Source organism: Peromyscus californicus, unplaced genomic scaffold (assembly GCF_007827085.1).
Source record: "Peromyscus californicus insignis strain IS unplaced genomic scaffold, ASM782708v3 Scaffold_4__1_contigs__length_199733344, whole genome shotgun sequence".
Lineage (NCBI taxonomy): Eukaryota > Metazoa > Chordata > Mammalia > Rodentia > Cricetidae > Peromyscus > Peromyscus californicus.
Genome location: NW_026294562.1, coordinates 705372 through 723330, shown reverse-complemented (window position 1 = coordinate 723330; position 17959 = coordinate 705372). Strand labels below are relative to the sequence as shown.

At 38.5% G+C, this 17959-nt stretch overlaps 1 protein-coding gene across 1 annotated transcript in view; it reads right to left on the bottom strand.

Annotated features, from left to right (window-relative positions):
* Positions 1-816: 816 nt before the first annotated feature.
* Cacul1 (CDK2 associated cullin domain 1) overlaps positions 817-17959 on the bottom strand; it is a 73206-nt gene continuing 56063 nt past the window's right edge. The window contains exons 6-9 of the mRNA XM_052714020.1: positions 16229-16318; positions 12198-12336; positions 5399-5442; positions 817-5036 (exon numbers count right to left, since the gene is read on the bottom strand). Coding sequence (XP_052569980.1) covers positions 4996-5036; positions 5399-5442; positions 12198-12336; positions 16229-16318 — 314 coding nt within the window. The 3' untranslated portion in view covers positions 817-4995. The remainder of the gene's footprint in view (positions 5037-5398; positions 5443-12197; positions 12337-16228; positions 16319-17959) is intronic.

Here is a 17959-nt window from a genome sequence, read left to right as displayed (position 1 = left end):
AATGTATGCCTTCATTCCTATTTTTAGGAATGTGGGTTTTTTTTTGTTGTTTTAGAATTTCCCATCACCACGTCTATGTTTACACCATTGTAACTGTTTTAAATTTAATTGCACTTTTGAAAAATATGATGATATCTTTTTGGTACAGCAAGTTCCTTCTATTTTTTTCTTGGGCATTTTCAATGGGAATTTTCCTATTTTCATCTGTTTACACTTCCATGAGGTTTTAAATTATATTAAAAACAAGACTTTTGGTCTTTGGAATGGTTTTGTATAAATTCATATATTAATCCAAAAGGAAATGGCATGTTTACAACAGTCAAAATGTTCTTATTATCAAATGCTTATAAGCTTCTGGGCTCCTCCACCAAGGAAATCATGCCCATTATATATGCCTACGGTACATTTATACACAGACCACGTACATCTAAAGCACACGTGCACATACAACACCTACAGTACATTCATACATACATACTTTATACACCCACAGTACATGTGTGCACATATATTACCTACAGCATGCATACACACACTACCTACAGTACACATTCATACACTGTACACTACATCTACAGTACATGCTTACATAAACACCATATACATCCACAGTTCATGTCTACACACATACACTGTAATGCCTAAAGCACATATAAACAGTTTTGTAGTCACTGATCTAAAGGTTAAGGCTAACTGTGTCTGAGTTGTGGCTCCCATGTCACAGAGTACCCTGTAAGTGGAACTGAGCATCCATGTTACAACAGTGAACCAGGTATCAGAGCCAGGACATCTACACAAAACTTATAACAAAACAAGTTTAAGGACATCTGTACAAGATTTATTTTCCATTAACCACAATGTTTTAGTAAGAATATACACCTAATACAGAAGAGTGATTCAAAATCCATCAAATGTTTATAAGGAGAGCCCAGGCCAGCAGCTTTGTGCCCCAGCTCAGTAAGCGCTTTAGTCTTATTCTGTGAATGAGTGAGTGGCAAAGGACAGTACCAGATTTGCCATGCCTTATGACAAGTGGTCGGGAGACTGGACAGCAATGCTTCATTCACTCTGCTATGCTGGTGGGTGGCAAAAGCTTTTGCCTGCATGTGATCTCCAAATTTTGTATAAGCATTTGTTTGAGTCACAGTTCTTCAGGACTTGACATTAAATAATTTCTCTACAATTGCACGGCTGTAACACTGACAAATAAGACTAAGAAGAGCCAAGGGTACTGCCAACCATTCAACCAAACACACCCTAGGAGAACATTCAGTCTTACTGCATTTAGTACAGTCACAATATTTAAAAGACACATAAAAACCAATACAAACTATTTTCCAAACCACTCAACTTTTAACCTCAGAGCCATGCTGATGACTTTCCCAGAGGTATAATTCATCAGCACTCTTCTAACAATGAATCAAACCTAAAACCAAGTTCTTCACAGCAGAGCACAGATCTGTAAAATAACAGGTCCTGCAGTGAGGTGGCAGACCCAAGCCACTGGCTCTGGACAGAGGTTCAAGTTAAGGTCTCAGCTAGAGCAGGAAGGAGGAGGCAGTGACTGCAGTTAAGCAGCAGGGGGACCAGAGAGGAGGCATTTCCTTTGGGAAAGAACAGGTACCTCCTTCCCAAAGTTCTGGGGGTCAGAAATCAAGGCAAATTTCTATGTGGTAATTAAAGCACAAGAGCCATTTCTCTATGGACCGCTGCAACCTCTGGTCAAAATGAACCTCATTTTGCACACTTTTACTGAAAGCACTCATCACAACAGAAAAGGCTCTCTATACTTGCTTTAGGTGTCAGTTAATGGTGTCACATTCCAACCTTGAATTTTAACATCCCCTTAAAAGACCTACACATGGATAAAAGCAAATATAATATTCCAAGCTAAAAGCTCAAGGGATACACCATAAAAACAAACAAACAAAAAACTCTAAACACTCTAACAGCTGGATAGCTAATGCAGGGTTTTTGTTTTGCTTTTTAGTTGTTTCTTATTATCTCAGCTTAGTATACTCTATGAATATACATTCATAGAATAATGCTTAGTTTAATGTTGGCTGCTTAATAAACAATTGAATCTTAGCTCAAGGGAAATTCCTTCTGCATACTAACTGTGGGAATAATTAACCACTGTGAGAGAGAAGAAACAGGAGAAAAAAACAAAACAAACAGTCTCAATAAGACAGCAAAATCTGGAAGGTTATTTACTCTATTTACAGGGAGGTTGTTTAAACATTAAATGCTCCTCTTTCCATTACCTGCAAAAACCAGTTTTGTTTGCAAGCTCACCATGGCCTTCGCTAGTAAGTGTATGAAGCCTCTCATGCTGATAACCTTTGATGCTGTTTGGTCTATACAGAGTACATTGAAGTGAGGAGTGTGCAAACTGTTCCTGAGGAATCATTCATGTGTGCAAATTTGCAACCTGACAGAAAGCAAACAGGGGGGGGCAGCAGCTACGCAGGTCTGAGCATTAGAGACATATATGCAGTGTCGTGACCAAGGGCACCTTTCCTCTGCACTCTTACCAACACTCAAACCAACTTCATCCTAGCAAAAGGGAGAGAAAGTGAACCAGAAAAAAAGACTTTTCCAGAAGTTTCAGTAACGCACACTTTGTGGCTTTCTTTTAAAGCATTAACTGCATTACACTGACTGGCTAACCAATGTGCATCATTTGGCCATTGAGGATCTGATTAAGAAAGTAGTCCTCAGCCGGGCGGTGGTGGCGCACGCCTTTAATCCCAGCACTCGGGAGGCAGAGCCAGGCGGATCTCTGTGAGTTCGAGGCCAGCCTCGACTACCAAGTGAGTTCCAGGAAAGGCGCAAAGCTACACAGAGAAACCCTGTCTCGAAAAACCAAAAAAAAAAAAAAAAAAAAAAAAAAAAGAAAGTAGTCCTCAGCAGGGGTAGAAAAACTGCACATCTCACTGGCAAGAACACAAGACACATGAAAAGAAAGTGTTTTCTGGAAATATAAAGTGGGAGAGAGCAGATTTTACTTCCTCATAGTTGAGGACTACGAATTCTGTCAAGATTTCAATTAATAAGCAAGGCCAATTTCACCTTGAGTATGTTTTACAAACTATGCCTTTCAGTACCAGTACAGTTGTATCCAGCTCTGACTCAGAATTTTACAGGCTTTCCTCTATTTTGTGCTAACACAGAATGTGTATGATTATATCTCCATTAATTTAATAACACAAAAGCACACACTTTAATGCCAATTTATGTAATATGATGCTTTTATAGGGAAAGTTCTATTGGAGAAAAAAAAGAGTACGTTCTTCCAGTGGAGGTGGGAGGGTGGAAATTAAGACACTGAGCTACTTACTTATGTCTCAAGAAATGTTCCAACTTTACTACTGTCAAAAATATTAAAGCCATGTAGAAGAAACCAGTTTCAAATTATATTTACAACCTTGTGGCAAGCATTCCAACAGAAAAGTAAACTTTGGGCTTCTTGATAAAATGAAAATTTCCCTTGATATTAGAGCAGAAAAAGCTGTACACCTTCCTGTCTCTACTCAGGGTAACCCAAATAAAACGAAGCCAATTAAAGTCCCCACAAACTACCAACTGCAGAGAAGTACCCGAAGGAGCCAAGCTGTCAGCTCTTACTATTCCTCCCCTAGACCATCATTTACAAATCCAGGACTGCTACTGGGCAACATTCTTGCCCCCAGTGCACCATTTCTAACTCTTCTGCCCACTGTTTCGAAGTAGTAGCCTGGGGAGGCATTCTCTGAAGGGTCAGAATCACCGTCAGCTAAAGCCTGGTAGCACGAAGCCACTTCACAGTCAAGCAAAACTGAGAAGAAAAATATTTTTCCTTCACCATGCCTGTTTTTGTTTACCATTGAAAAACAGCTAGAGAAAGCTTCAGACGTTTGTGAAGATCTAAAGAGCACTATTGGTGTAGTGAAACAGACAATACAGCTTTATCACAGCTGAAGGTAGTCTTCAAACACCAGTGCAAACTCTCCCCTGCTGTACTCAAATATCAAACATGATGTTTACAAGATGCAGGGCAGAGCTGACCTTTTACAAATACTAAAATGCACCCATCAAAATGAGATGGACCAAGAAATATTTACTATTTTTGGCTTTAACTACTATTGCTCCCTAGAGGGATCCAGGTAACAGCTCCCACAGCTGGGTAATCTCTACAGTATCACAGACCAGGACTCTACCCACACTAGAGGCTGGTAAGATCAGGTGAGGTGACGGCAGAAAGGAAACCACTCTGTAAGAGTTGGTCCCCATGAGAACTGGGACAGAAGGGTGAATTCTGACCTCTGCCCATTTTCTCAATCAGATCCTGCTACAAAGCCACACCAGAGGCCTTGGTAGGCCAGTTTGGGTATCAACTTCTCCAGGAAGCATTGTGAGTTTGATGACATAGTCACATAGTTGCAAAGTGCACAAAGCTCAAGGCACAGAGTTAAAAACGTGAACTGATGGGGAAAGTTATAGTGAAAGCAATTATTAGCATTTTTCTCCATAAGACTAATGCTAAACATAGACCAATTCTGAATTTAAAACAGATTGTTTGGGGCACGGGTGAACACTGTATTGTAACATCTGCTTGTTTAAAGCAAAGATATCTTGACATGAGACACCATGTGCCAAGTCCACAAATGAACAAGACAAATGCTTAAAAAATAATAAGATTCTATCGTTCTTGTATTTTGGAGGAAGCTGATTTGCATGTTGGGCTTCACTTAGCAATGGCCGCTCTCCAAGACACTTGCTCTGTAGATAAACTCATTAAAAGATTGTCCCATTTCAAAATCACCCCCAAGTCTAGCAGCAATTGTTTTTGTTAGTTCTTGTTTTTGAAAACTGAAAATCAAAGAAAGAAGTGTGGCATCCTCTCTGAGAACAGCCTTTTGACAGAGCTCCTGAGTGGTGCAGGCCCCGCTGTGCCTGGAACAGTTTCTGCAGCTCCAGTGTCTTCTCTCCGAGAGAAAAGTACTTCAGCAGTCACTATCTGTATCCCCTGGAACTTGCACAAGCAGACGGACTGTCTGGGGGAAAAAGGTCAGACAAAGAAAAACCATGAGAGACAGAGAGCACTCTGTTCACACAAAGCTATTTCTCTCCCGATCCCCATCTCCTGGTGTATTTATTTTAAAAACTTTGAAAAATAACACAGTCTGAGAGAACTGAAAAGGAGCCAATATCACCACGAACTGATTTTGAGGCATTATCCCAAAGAATCTTGTGGTCTCTTGGCACCTGCCTGAGCCCAAGGCCAGAATGACCCCAACTTCACAAGCCATGCTGTGCCATCTAGACCACCACCCCTACAAACATGGTCTCCATACTCATCCTCAGAAGCTGGCCCACATCAAAAATTCATCAAAACAGGAAAAGCATTATCACTTACTATAAGTCAACTCATCCCCAGCTCTTTTCCGGGACTGGTCACCTCTAGGGATAAGAAAAGAGTTCGAAGAAGTCAACAAAACTGACTGGTTTCTTTACACACAAAACCAGCAGAAATAAATTGATGTGATAGCAGAAACAGCAAATGCTTCAGTTTCTAACCCAACAGACTGTTTAAACAGACATTAAACATTAGCTGAGTCATTTACCTCGAGTATTCTTACCTCAAGGGTATATGTAGCCTGTTAAATATAGAAAGTTATTAAATGAAGAATCATCTATAAAGATGGTTTACACTGAGTACTACAAAGGTACAAACTAAAATATGTCTCTGACAACAACCATGGATTCTGCTAATATTATCTCCAATATTCTGCACGTACTAGCCAAACTTTAAATATCAAAAAGAGGGGAGTTAAAAATCTTCCCCTCATGCCCCAACTGAGACTCTCAAAGCCTATGGAAGCCAGAAATTGAGGTACTTGAAGACCCTTGTGGGTGGAGAGCACAAATCTTCAGATATAGTGCCCAGCCTAGCCTCACAGGCCTAGAGGCAGTCACGTTCTGTACTCCAGTTAAGAGTGGTTGTGTATAGGCCATGCCTCCCATGAATCACACTCTGGCTTTCTGGCTTCAGACACTAACCCAAACTCCAATGCTTAACCAATGAGCAATAATGGCTCCACTTACTTGCCTCTCAGCCAAGGGTACAATCATCCCTCCTTTCTGAAATACTTTTATTCTTAGCTTCTTCTGACCTTCTCCCACCCACTGTTGGTGTCTTTTGTTGGCTCTCCTTAACAATGTCACAGGCCACATTTTCTTCTCCATATACATTCTTCTTTCTTTTCTAAGATGCAGACTATATCAGTCTGTGGCTCTGAGATTTACAGGCAGCTCTGATTTCTGTCTGAGATCTATAGGTTCAGCATTCTCATCATTAAATACACAGAAAATTTACCATACCCAGAACATAATGTCTGTTCAGCTCCATCCCCAAACCTTATATTATTCTTGACAAAGAGCCAGAGTGAGCTTATATAAGGTATAAATAAGATTAGTTCACACCTCTGATTAAAAGTCTTCATAACTTTTCATTACAGTTCAAAATCAATTCCAATTCATTTCAGCCAATGTCATGGCTCTGGACTCTCTCTCCCACCTCATTTTCCAGCCCTTATCACCTCCGTTCACTTTTGGGGTGATTATATTTTTCTGTTTGCCACTCTCTTCCCAAGGGAATCACAACCCCTTGGAGGCTAACACCATGTCACTGATTACCCCCCAACTCTAATTTACTCTCTAATACTCTTCACAGTGCTTATTTTTTTACTTGAAATTGTACATACTTTTACAAGTTTATTATCTGTTTGCCAACAGTAGAGCACAAGTACCACAAAAGTGAGGACTCTGCCTGTCTTGTCCACCCTGGTGCCTCAGTGCCTAGCACACAAGAGACACTGGAAATGTATCTGTTGAATTAACAAATTGGTTAATAATTCACAATCTCAGATAATTACTAAAATGCTGATCTGAGCATCCCACATTTAAATTAACCAAACAATAAAACAATATCTGATTATTAAACCAATGCTAATTTTGAAATATTGTAAGATTTTGAATAATTTTCCAGATATTCCAAGTTTATTTTCTCACTTGCTTCTAACCAAGACAGACATCTCTTGCTAAGCTAAGGATCCTTGATGGTTGGCAGAGAGGCCATAATACATGACTGAGAGGTATATGATTCTTTACAGTGAGCATCTAGAAAAAAATTCCACTGTATTCTCCAGGAACAGCCCTGAGCAGCCTAAAAAGATATCCAACTTTATGCCCTACCAAAGCCAGCAAAGTGACTTATGTGGTTATAATGCTGATTAAAACCGAAGATACAAAACTTTATATCTGGAACCTCTACTTCTAAACAAAGCATCCATTCCTACCTCCTCACTGGTTAGATAGAAACAGAAGATGTACAAGTAACAGGGGTGAAATGCAGATGTGAAAACAGCAGGCATGAAGAAAGTAGCTGTTGTAGATGCAAAAGACAATACTGATTTGTGAAATCTGCAGCTGTACACTGTGCTCTGCTATGAAATGAAAAAGCTCAAATTCAGGGGCCACTCTCTCAGCTAAAAAAAAAACAAAAAACACCAGTATCTTTACAAAGTTCTACTGTATTCCAGAAACCAAGGTCACCTATTCTCAGAGGGAACATCTTATTTGCCCTTGCAAAATGTTTGGTTGGGACTCTAGGCCGGCCTAAATGGTACACTCCAAGCCAAGGCTCATGTTCTCTGTTGCCAATAAGCTTAATCTCCACAAGGTAATTTCTGACAGCAGACACCAACCTATCCAATCAATACAATTACCAGAGAAAGATCATGACGGGTCGAGCTTTCATATGTCTATTCTAGTTTTGAAAAAAGTCTTCCTTGTACTTCCATGCATCTATAGATCTACTGCAGAGGATAGATCTGAATACATTTGCAGATTATGTAAAAACATTTCAAAGACTTTGACACAAAATGAAGAGCTTGGAATACCAATAAAGAACCACAAACTTGGTAAAATAAAACTCACAAATTACTGCTCATGCCCAAATAGGCAGTAAAAGAGTTATCTGATAGCCTGTATATTTTGAGTTTTTCTTCCCTTTCATATCAGTGAATGTTATTTTTCTCTAAAACAATCCTAGCTAGATGACTAAAGAGAACATTAGTGTGACAGGTATTACACAGAATGCCCATGACACAAGCAGAGACAGGTCTTCTACAGAGGCTAAGCATGGCAGTCCTTTCTGATAGGTGATTAAATAAGCCTAAAAGTGGGTCATAGGATATCTGCTTTGGCAGGGCCTACTCTGTTCAAAGTACCTGTCAGAATCCTTTAGAAGGCAGAGTTTAATCCTCACAGTAAATATGTAATACACAGTGTTAACTATAAAAGTGGCTAGATTAAGTTTGTACTACAAGACATTTCAATTTTACTACCTCTTAGAATACAACCTAATGTTTAAAACTCAGCCAGAAACTGTTTTAAAGAACCCCATTATAAGTAATAAAAATTCTAATTTACACAAAAAGCCCAAGGCAGTTGTTCCCTGATGCCCTTGGCCTTGGCAGCACAATACTACAATAGTTCTTTCAAAGCAAAAGAAATACTGTATGATGGTGCTTCCAGAGTCAGCTGCTCATCTCATCTCAACCCAAGTCTGACATAAGAGCCATATACCCAGCAGCTCCACACCCTGCTCACTTGTTTTAGTGCCCAAGCTAGGGCTAAGAGACACCTCTGGATGAACCTCAACAGCTCAGTGACAGACACAAGAGGAGGTTTTCAAAAGGCAAAATTTTAAAGGGGGGAATTAATAAACTAATGTTTAAAATTAACTATTTTGCATTTATTTATAAGTATTTAGGGTTGAAGAGATGGATCTGTGGTTAAGAGCATTTGGCTCTTGCTGAGGACCTGGGTTCAGTTACCAGCACCCACACGTTGACTAATAACCCAATCTGTAACTCTAATACTAAGGGGATCCAATTTCTCTTCTGGCCTCTGTGGGCTTCTGGACATGTGTGGTACATATAAACACATAAATCTTTTTAACAGTGAATAAGGCAAAATTTAATTATAATTCAAACTACATATGTCACAAAAACCTTAACCTAGTATAGTTAACACAAAAATGTAAAACCACTTTCTCGTGACTGAAAGCAAAGCCAAAAGATCAACTGAGGAATATTATCTTGGACTAGGAGCCAATTTCTTTCCTATATAAAGAGCTCCTAGAAATCAAGGAAAAAAGACTAACAGAGCAATGACAAAGGACATAAACAAGCCGTTAACAGAAATACAAATGCAAACATATGCTCAGCTCAGAAATACAGATTTAACTTATTCTGAGTAGCTTCTACACTTTTTAAAAGTACAGTTATACTTATGTACACAGTGTATGTATGGCCACAAAGAACATACGCACAACAGTAGTATTAATCACATTTCCAATTATATCTAACCCTTGATCCAGCCAAGCTACTTCTGAGATACACATGCAACAAGCACAGAATAAGGTATGTTTTTGGTTTTCCATTGCAGCTCTGTCTGTATTACCAAACAACTACTAGGGCCTAGTTAAGTAACTAGTTAAGTTAGTATACCGTCTAATAGTCTAATGTAGACATATAGCTGAATATGTGGGGGGAAAAGAATAAAAATAAGGGAATACTTTAAGTTTACTTGTATTTATACTAAAATACAACAACAAAAAAAAAACCCACAAAAAAAAAAAAACTAGAAAGGATCACAAAAAACTAACAATAATGGTTACTTAATGGATTGGGGTAGACAGTGAGACAAGTGGAAATAAAAATTACTATATTTTTATATTATTTAAAAATGAATATGGGAAGGAGGGATTCCTGAGGCTCCATCTCTAGCTGAAGAGCTATTGGCAGTTGATGGATGCTAGGGAAGGCGGAATTACTTTTCTTTGGGGGTGGGGGTGGCTGCAGACAGGCTGCCCATACCCTGTACATAACCCTACACCCATGTACATAGACAGCACTAATTGGACTCTGGATTATTTTAAATACAAACAAGAAAACCATGAAGTTGAGAGGGAAATGTACTGAGTAGTTCGGGGGAGGGGGGTGGGTAATAGGAAGATGGGTATAATTAAGATACATTATATGAATCCATGAAATTGTCAAAGAATAGGGCATTAAATGGCTTCACTCTACGCACAAAATACTTTAATACTGGGAGATACAAGATGCCTCAATCTCAAAGAGAAAAGCCATCCACTTACATTCAAGCAACACCCATCTGCACTGACACTTCTGATGTAAGCTGCTAGGGAGGGAAGTAAATGGCCAGTGAAATTCTCAGTGCCTCCACTAACTTATGACTACAGATGTCACCAAAACTACAACCCCTGAGGCAAAAAAAAGTCCACTCTGTGGGCTGACAAACAACAACAACAACATTTCCTTTCTTTCTTAACCAGAAACAGATTAAGTAGGCAACCATGGTAAAGGCTGTTTTGTTTTGTCTGTTTTGGTATGTTTCTGAAATTCAGTTTGGACTCAAAACTTTATTTAGAGGAATGTCCATCTCCCATCAGATAATCAAATCAACATTCAATTTGTTGCTTGGGTCTTCTTTTTCATAAGTTTCCTTAATATTAGGAATTCAGATACCAAAAGATAGGGGAGACATATAAACAGAAAAATTATGAAAATATAAGTTACCAGTGTGTCCTTGACTTCCTAACATAACCAAGTACTTCCCCACAGGAAATTATCAGATCTTTATATTATTTCATTCTTATTTAAAACAAAACAAACAAACAAACAAAAAACACCTGTACTTTCTATGATTTCTCTGGGGTATGGTCATAATAAGGAATTGTGTTGTAGAATAAAGTAATGTGTTACTTTTGTTTATGTTGCATTTGTTTAACTCTGTGAAGCTGTGCTGTGGGATGGTCTGTATGTCAAATCTGTTGCTCTGATTGGTCAATAAATAAATCACTGATTGGCCAGTGGCCAGGCAGGAAGTATAGGCAGGACTAACAGAGAGGAGAATTGAGAGAACAGGAGGCGGAAGAGAGTCACTGCCAGCCGCTGCCACGACAAGCAGCATGTGAAGATGCCGGTAAGCCATGAGCCACATGGCAAGGTATAGATTTATAGAAATGGATTAATTTAAGCTATAAGAACAGTTAGCAAGAAGCCTGCCACGGCCATACAGTCCATACAGTTTGTAACCAATATAAGTCTCTGTGTTTACTTGGTTGGGTCTGAGCGGCTGTGGGACTGGCAGATGAGAGAGATTTGTCCTGACTGTGGGCCAAGCAGGAAAACTCTAGCTACAAAGCTGTATTACTGTGCCTGTCTAAAACACCTGATGGTCTAAAAAAGAACTGAATGGCCGATAAAGTGGCAGGAGAAAGGCTAGGTGGGACTGGTAGGCGGAGAGAATTAACAGAAGGAGAAATCTGGGAGGAGAAAAGAAAGAGCCAGAAAAGGAGGAGAACATCAGGGGCCAGTCACCCAGCTACATAGCAAGCCAAGGAGTAAGAAATAGAGAGCCGGGCGGTGGTGGCGCACGCCTTTAATCCCAGCACTCGGGAGGCAGAGCCAGGCAGATCTCTGTCAGTTCGAGGCCAGCCTGGGCTACCAAGTGAGTTCCAGGAAAGGCTCAAAGCTACACAGAGAAACCCTGTCTCGAAAACCAAAAAAAAAAAGAAATACAGAAAGGTAAAAGCCCCAAGGCCAAAGATAGATGGGACAAGTTAAGTAAAGCTGGCTAGCAACAAGCCAACCTAAGGTTGGGCATTCATAACTAAGAATAAGTCTCTGTGTGTGATTTATTTGGGAGCTGGGTGGCGGGGCCTCCCCAAAGGAGTAAAACAATAACAACAGAACTGTAAACATTTCAGAAAAATAAACATATACACCAAAGGCAAGGGAAGGGAAAATCTGGACATTTATAAAGAGACACTCTACTTTTAAAGAACATTTAGATTTAGAGAAAACATGACAATAATGTTTTTCATCGTGTTCAGGATTAATGTTAGAAAGTCCAAGCTGGATGGCCTTGTCCTACCTAACTGTCCATTCTTCAAAATGCACACAGAAATGAACAGCTTCCACCCGCTCAGTACCCAGTTGGAAATGTCCAGACAAGGAGTCCACAGCCCCAGCTCTCAGACACTGATTCTCAACACTCTCTCTAGCCAAGCTAGAAGCCTAGGGAAATGGGCTATATTGTCACTAAAGGAAAAGCTAACTTGCCTGGTAAAACCGTTCTGTATAAGTTCTCTTTGAAGCTTCTGATCTTGAGCAGCGTATTCAGAAAGTTCAGATTCCACAGCTGGAGGCAGAATGTTTGGAATAAACTTAGAAAACAAAGTTGGAGCCATCTGAACCCATTCTGTGAGGGGAAACATATGATTCATTAATAACAAATGAAAAAGCAAGTTTCTTATTTAAACAACAAGAATATATATTAAACCAAATTAAATAAAAAAAAACTTAGTCTGGCCCTATTTTGGTAAACACACAAAAATATTTTCTTTCTAAAAAGTATAAAAAAATGGACATTTTTATATTATTGATTCAAGAAAATTGAATAAAAATCTATAACCTTTGAATAGATCTTGTAAAAAATTATAGAGATGTGGGAAAACACAAATGAGATTACTAGGCAATTCCAAGTGGAAGAGGATGTGGAGAGAAGCAGCTTGATGGCAATACCAGCTCTAGGAGCCATTAATTCAAACAACAAACCAGTCCCAGAACACAGCACTTCAAAGGAAATGATAAGTATAACCCAAAGAGAAAACAATCCAAACACGGGCAGGGAGGTGGAGAACTAGTTAGTGCTTTGGAAATAAAAATCTATTTTGATCCCTGTTAAATTCCAGCTCCGTGTGGGAGGGGGAACACAACAGTAAAAGAGAATTACATGGTTATCAAGAGAAAGACCTAAAGAATAATCTATAGAAAATAAAAGGGCAAAGAGAGGTCATAGGAATATATTTCCACCAGACATAACAAAAACGTTTATTAGAGTATTTGTACCAATCAGGTTCAGAGATGAGTAAAGACAGGAATGGGCTGGGTGGTGGTGCACACCTTTGATCCCAGCACTCAGAAGGCAGAGGCAGGTGGATCTCTGTGAGTTCAAGGCCAGCCTGGTCTACAAAGCGAGTTCCAAGACAGCCAGGATTGTTACACAGAGAAATCCTGTCTCAAACAAACAAAAAAACAAACAAACAAACACAGGAATGGATTATTCAAAGAAAAGATCTGCAACATTACGTAGGCTTGTTAATATTAAATTAATTATTCAAGGTAAAACACACATGCATACTGGTCCTCCATTCAGAGATGGCATCTGGTCTTCCTGAATAAGACTTTCAAGAGCACTATTTAGCCTTTTCCAAGTATTTCAGGTTAGAGCTTTCAAAATGTCCCTGTTATAAATATTCTAGCTATTTATACCAAAAAAAAAAAAAAAAAAAAAAAAAAAAAAAAAAAAAAAAAAAAAACATGAAAATGCCAATGCTCTGTAAAGCCAGTAAGCCCACTTTAAAAACTGCAATCTAGCCGGGCGGTGGTGGCGCACGCCTTTAATCCCAGCACTCGGGAGGCAGAGCCAGGCGGATCTCTGTGAGTTCGAGGCCAGCCTGGGCTACCAAGTGAGTCCCAGGAAAGGCGCAAAGCTACTCAGAGAAACCCTGTCTCGAAAAACCAAAAAAAAAAAAAAAAAAAAAAAAAACTGCAATCTGAATCTGAAAGCCCACATTTTTGATTCTGTGTGGTGGTGGTCAATGGTAAGTGAAAAGTAGAAAAAAAGATGTCCAAAAAAAGAGCTAAATTAGAGGAAACAGGCAAGAGCTGGGAACATGCAGGCCAGCCTACACTTCCCTTTCACAGTGTCATGGCAAATGCTGTTAGTGGTGTGCCCCTCCAGCATGTAGCTTTAAAAAGAGTCATTAGAGTGTTCTGGGGAATGACTAGCAAATCAGTCTGAGGCTCCAGAAGTCAAATCCTTTCATCAGGTGGTATAACTTCAAGTAGTCATTAAAATAAAGATAATGAAACAAAAGTGTATATATTAGACAAAAAGAGGAAGAGTAAAGTTGCTACACCTGCTTCTAAAGAGAGTTTCTAAAAACTCAGATGGAAATATAACATCAATGCCAAGTCCTCCAAATTGCCACTGGGTGAGGGCATGAATCTAAGGCTGAAAACCTACCAAGATGATTGAAATGTGGCACACAAAGACTAACATTATTGAGGACACCTGTGGCAGAAGCAGCAGCTTCTATGTTTAAAATTCAGCTTTTGTAATATTCCAACCTTAATCTGTCAGGTGACTAGAATTTTACTAGACTAGGAACATAATGGGCACTGGCAAAACATGGAAATGTCAAAACATGTTTAATAGCGTCTCTGAAAACACCTAGGGCAGCAAAAGGTTAGTCAGTGATAAAATTCACCTTTTGAAAAGGACAATTCTCAAATACAGAATTCTCCTCACAAGGAGCATAAATCCTATTACAAGAGCTCAACCTGGATAAAACAGCATTTAGATAAACAGCCACCTACAATTTTTTTCTACCCATAGTAATTAGCTTTATTCTATAATTTTGCTGCATGTGTGAAAGGCCATCCACGGCTGATAAACCTGCCTACTTAGGAGGCAGAATTTGTCATACTACACTGGGAAGACTTCCAACATAAAAGAAAAAAATCATTCATAATCTAGTGTACAAAAAAATTCATGGGGCATCTTAACACTATAGGAAAATAAAATTCAAATATCAGAAAAACTAGAAAAATAGCTTACTAGAAAATGTGATAAAATATTTTTGTAACTTTATAAAAGTAGTTACTTTATACAAATGATTCCTGTTAAAAATTACAAAGAATAGAACTCAAGGCCAAAGCCAAAGTTAGCTAATAAACATGAACACTCTACAAGTCACTAATCATTTTATAATAGCCTGAGAAAGAATAACTTCTTGCCGGGCAGTGGTGGCGCACACCTTTAGTCCCAACACTTAGGAGGCAGAGGCAGGCAGATCTCTGTGAGTTCAAGGCCAGCCAGGGCTACAGGGAAACCCTGCCTCAAAATAATAATAATTTCTTGAATCTGCTTCCTTGATACCAGTTTCACTTGGTTCTTAATTTAGCAAGCCAAATTTTGAAGTGTTTTTTAATTAACTATCAGTTATTAATTTGTTATAATAATAATTAAATTCAAATGATGAGTAACTACAGTTAAAAATGCTTATTATTGGTGTCACATTAAATTCTTTTTTTTTAAGATTTATTTATTTTATGTATATGAGTGCTCTGTTGAGTGGTTGTGAGTCACCATGTGGTTGTTGGGAATTGAACTCAGGACCTCTGGAAGAGCAGCCAGTGCTCTTAACCACTGAGCCATCTCTCCAGCTCCCAGGTTAAATTTTCCATTCACATTTTATTTCTTTGAATCTTCAGATAACAAAATTTCACAAAACAGTAATTTCTTTCCAAAAAAAAAAAAGCATTTTTTGTGTTTACTGATTGCAGGATAATGTTTTACCCTGAGATTTCTACAAGCTTCTCTTATAGGCATGTTGTAAATGGCTAGATAACTCAGTGGCAAGCTTGAGGCCCTACAAAGGCTCTTTGGATTGCTTTGCATCCAACCATACTTTTACTATGAAGTAGACACACTACAGTCATTTACAGGCCTTGCTTGTGAATATAGGTATTGTTTATGTGTCTTCCCTCAAATCCTCATGACATAACTTTATCAACTGTTCTAGATCCCTTGCCAAGTTATTAATGAACTAGAAGATGTAATTTGAATATGCACTCCTACACATCTGACAGGGTGAAATAAAGGAGAACCTCCATAACAACAAAGACAAAACTAACACCAAACACGAGATTCATTTTCTTGCTTTGTTTTGCAACACAGTCTACCTATGCGGCTTTCAGGCTGGCTTTAGACTCACTATCCTCCTGCCTCAGTTCACAGATGATGATACTTTCAAGTGTCAGCGTACATAGGAAATGAATCAGCAAATTATTTTCTGGATTTCTCTCTACAAAAACCAAAGCAGCTGCTTTTCACTGGTAGAAAACGAGTTCCAAGTGAGTTCTAAACCAACATTTCACACAGATTTAAGTTCTGGGATTTTTACTACAGTAAACCCAAATGTCATTTGGCCTTACGAAGCATATAAAGAACCACTGTCCTTTCGTATAAGGCTGTAATAAATAAAAACACAGGCCCAATCCCAACAGAAATGACAGGTGTTTACCTGGTCTGAGAGTGTACAGGCCTTTCACAATATTTGCCATAGTTGAAGGTGTGACCTGAAATGGTGTTGACTGGGCTTCTAAAAGTAAAGCTGGAATAAGAAGAAAAAACAGGTAAAAAAAAGAAAAAAAAGAAAATGAAAAAAATAAAAAATAAAGAAAAAAAAAGAAAAATAAAAAAAGAAAGAAAAAAGCATGTAACACTTGCTAACAGTAAAAATGTCTCTCTATTAGTATTTCTAAGTCTGAATAGGTAAACACCACAAGAAAAGAGCAGCACAAGACAGGTCGAGAGCTTATACACACAAGATTACAAAAGCCTTCAGCACAGCACTCAATAAAGCAGGAACCTGCACTGATCTGCTGCAGTACGAATAAGCAAAGCAGTGCAGAGGAGTCAGAGGAGAGAAGCCTTCCATTGTGTGGGTGAAGATGACACAGGACCTTCTTTCTTCAAACCACCCTCATCTAAAGTGCTGGGATCAGAAGTTGTCTTGGATTTTACTGGCTGAACACCCCTAATGCAACAAATCTGAAACACCCGAATTTCTGTTATGTTAAAAAAGCTACAGATTTCAGCTAGGAATAGTTGTGCCCGCCTTTAATCCTGGCCCTCAGGAGGCAGAGTCAGGCAGATCTCTCTAAGTTAGAGGCCAGCCAGAACATAGTGAAACTCCCTCCCCATCAAACACAAAGTAAATTAGAGATTTCAGAGCATTTTGGATTTTCAGATTAGGGATACTCAACCAACAGTAATTTTATTAACTGTATCAAAGCCATAGCTTCATCTTCTTGCAAAAAATCTTCCTATGCAACGCTAGAGATGATCACAACTCACCTTTTCTACTTCAGCAACTTTGAAAGTAACCTTGACTTCTGACTGAACAGAGAGTCAGCTTTCTTTTATATTATCTACATTTTCTCTATTTTTGAAACAAGTAATTACTTCAATAACACTTCTATTATATCATTAACAGATACTAATCCCATGTTTATGGGCAGAGCAAGTGCTACTGCCCTGAAACAGTTCATTTTAAATTTGTCTCTCAAAGACTAAAACAAACAAACAAAAATACCCACTATAGAAATATTTACTATCCAAAACAAAAAAGGGGGGGGGGGGAAGAAGAAAGAGAAAACTAAATGGTGGGATTTTATATAAGCCAGGTTTATAGTTAACTATTTTCCTTTATCCATGTCATTTTGAAAATGGAAATACTTCCTTACTTCAAGGATTTGGTAACTTTAGACACAGGATGTGACTTGCTATGGAATTTACTAATAAAGATCATCAGAGGTGCTTTGTTTATTCTTCCCATCTTCTCATCATCCACATATAGTTTCAATTTTGAATGACAAATGTTAAGGATGACAAATGTGAACTGTCATAAAATCATAGTACTTTAAAATCTAATGTTTAAAAACTGAAATTCTAAATGTTGTGTTCTGAAAGCCTTAGGTACTCAGCATGTACCCCAAATGTAAGTGTTCTTTTTACCAATCTATGTTCCTAGTTTTTTACCAATTCCTGAGGCCTTCATACTTAACCACATATTCAATATGTGGCTAAGTAATGACTCTGCCAACAGTCCCTACCATAATTTCTATGCCAACCTGACAGCTATGAAGAAATGGCAAATTTTAAAAAGACATACATAGCACATGAAATGTGTATAAATAATTTGGGGTGAACTAACTATAAATAATTATATTCAAGAATAAATATTACTACA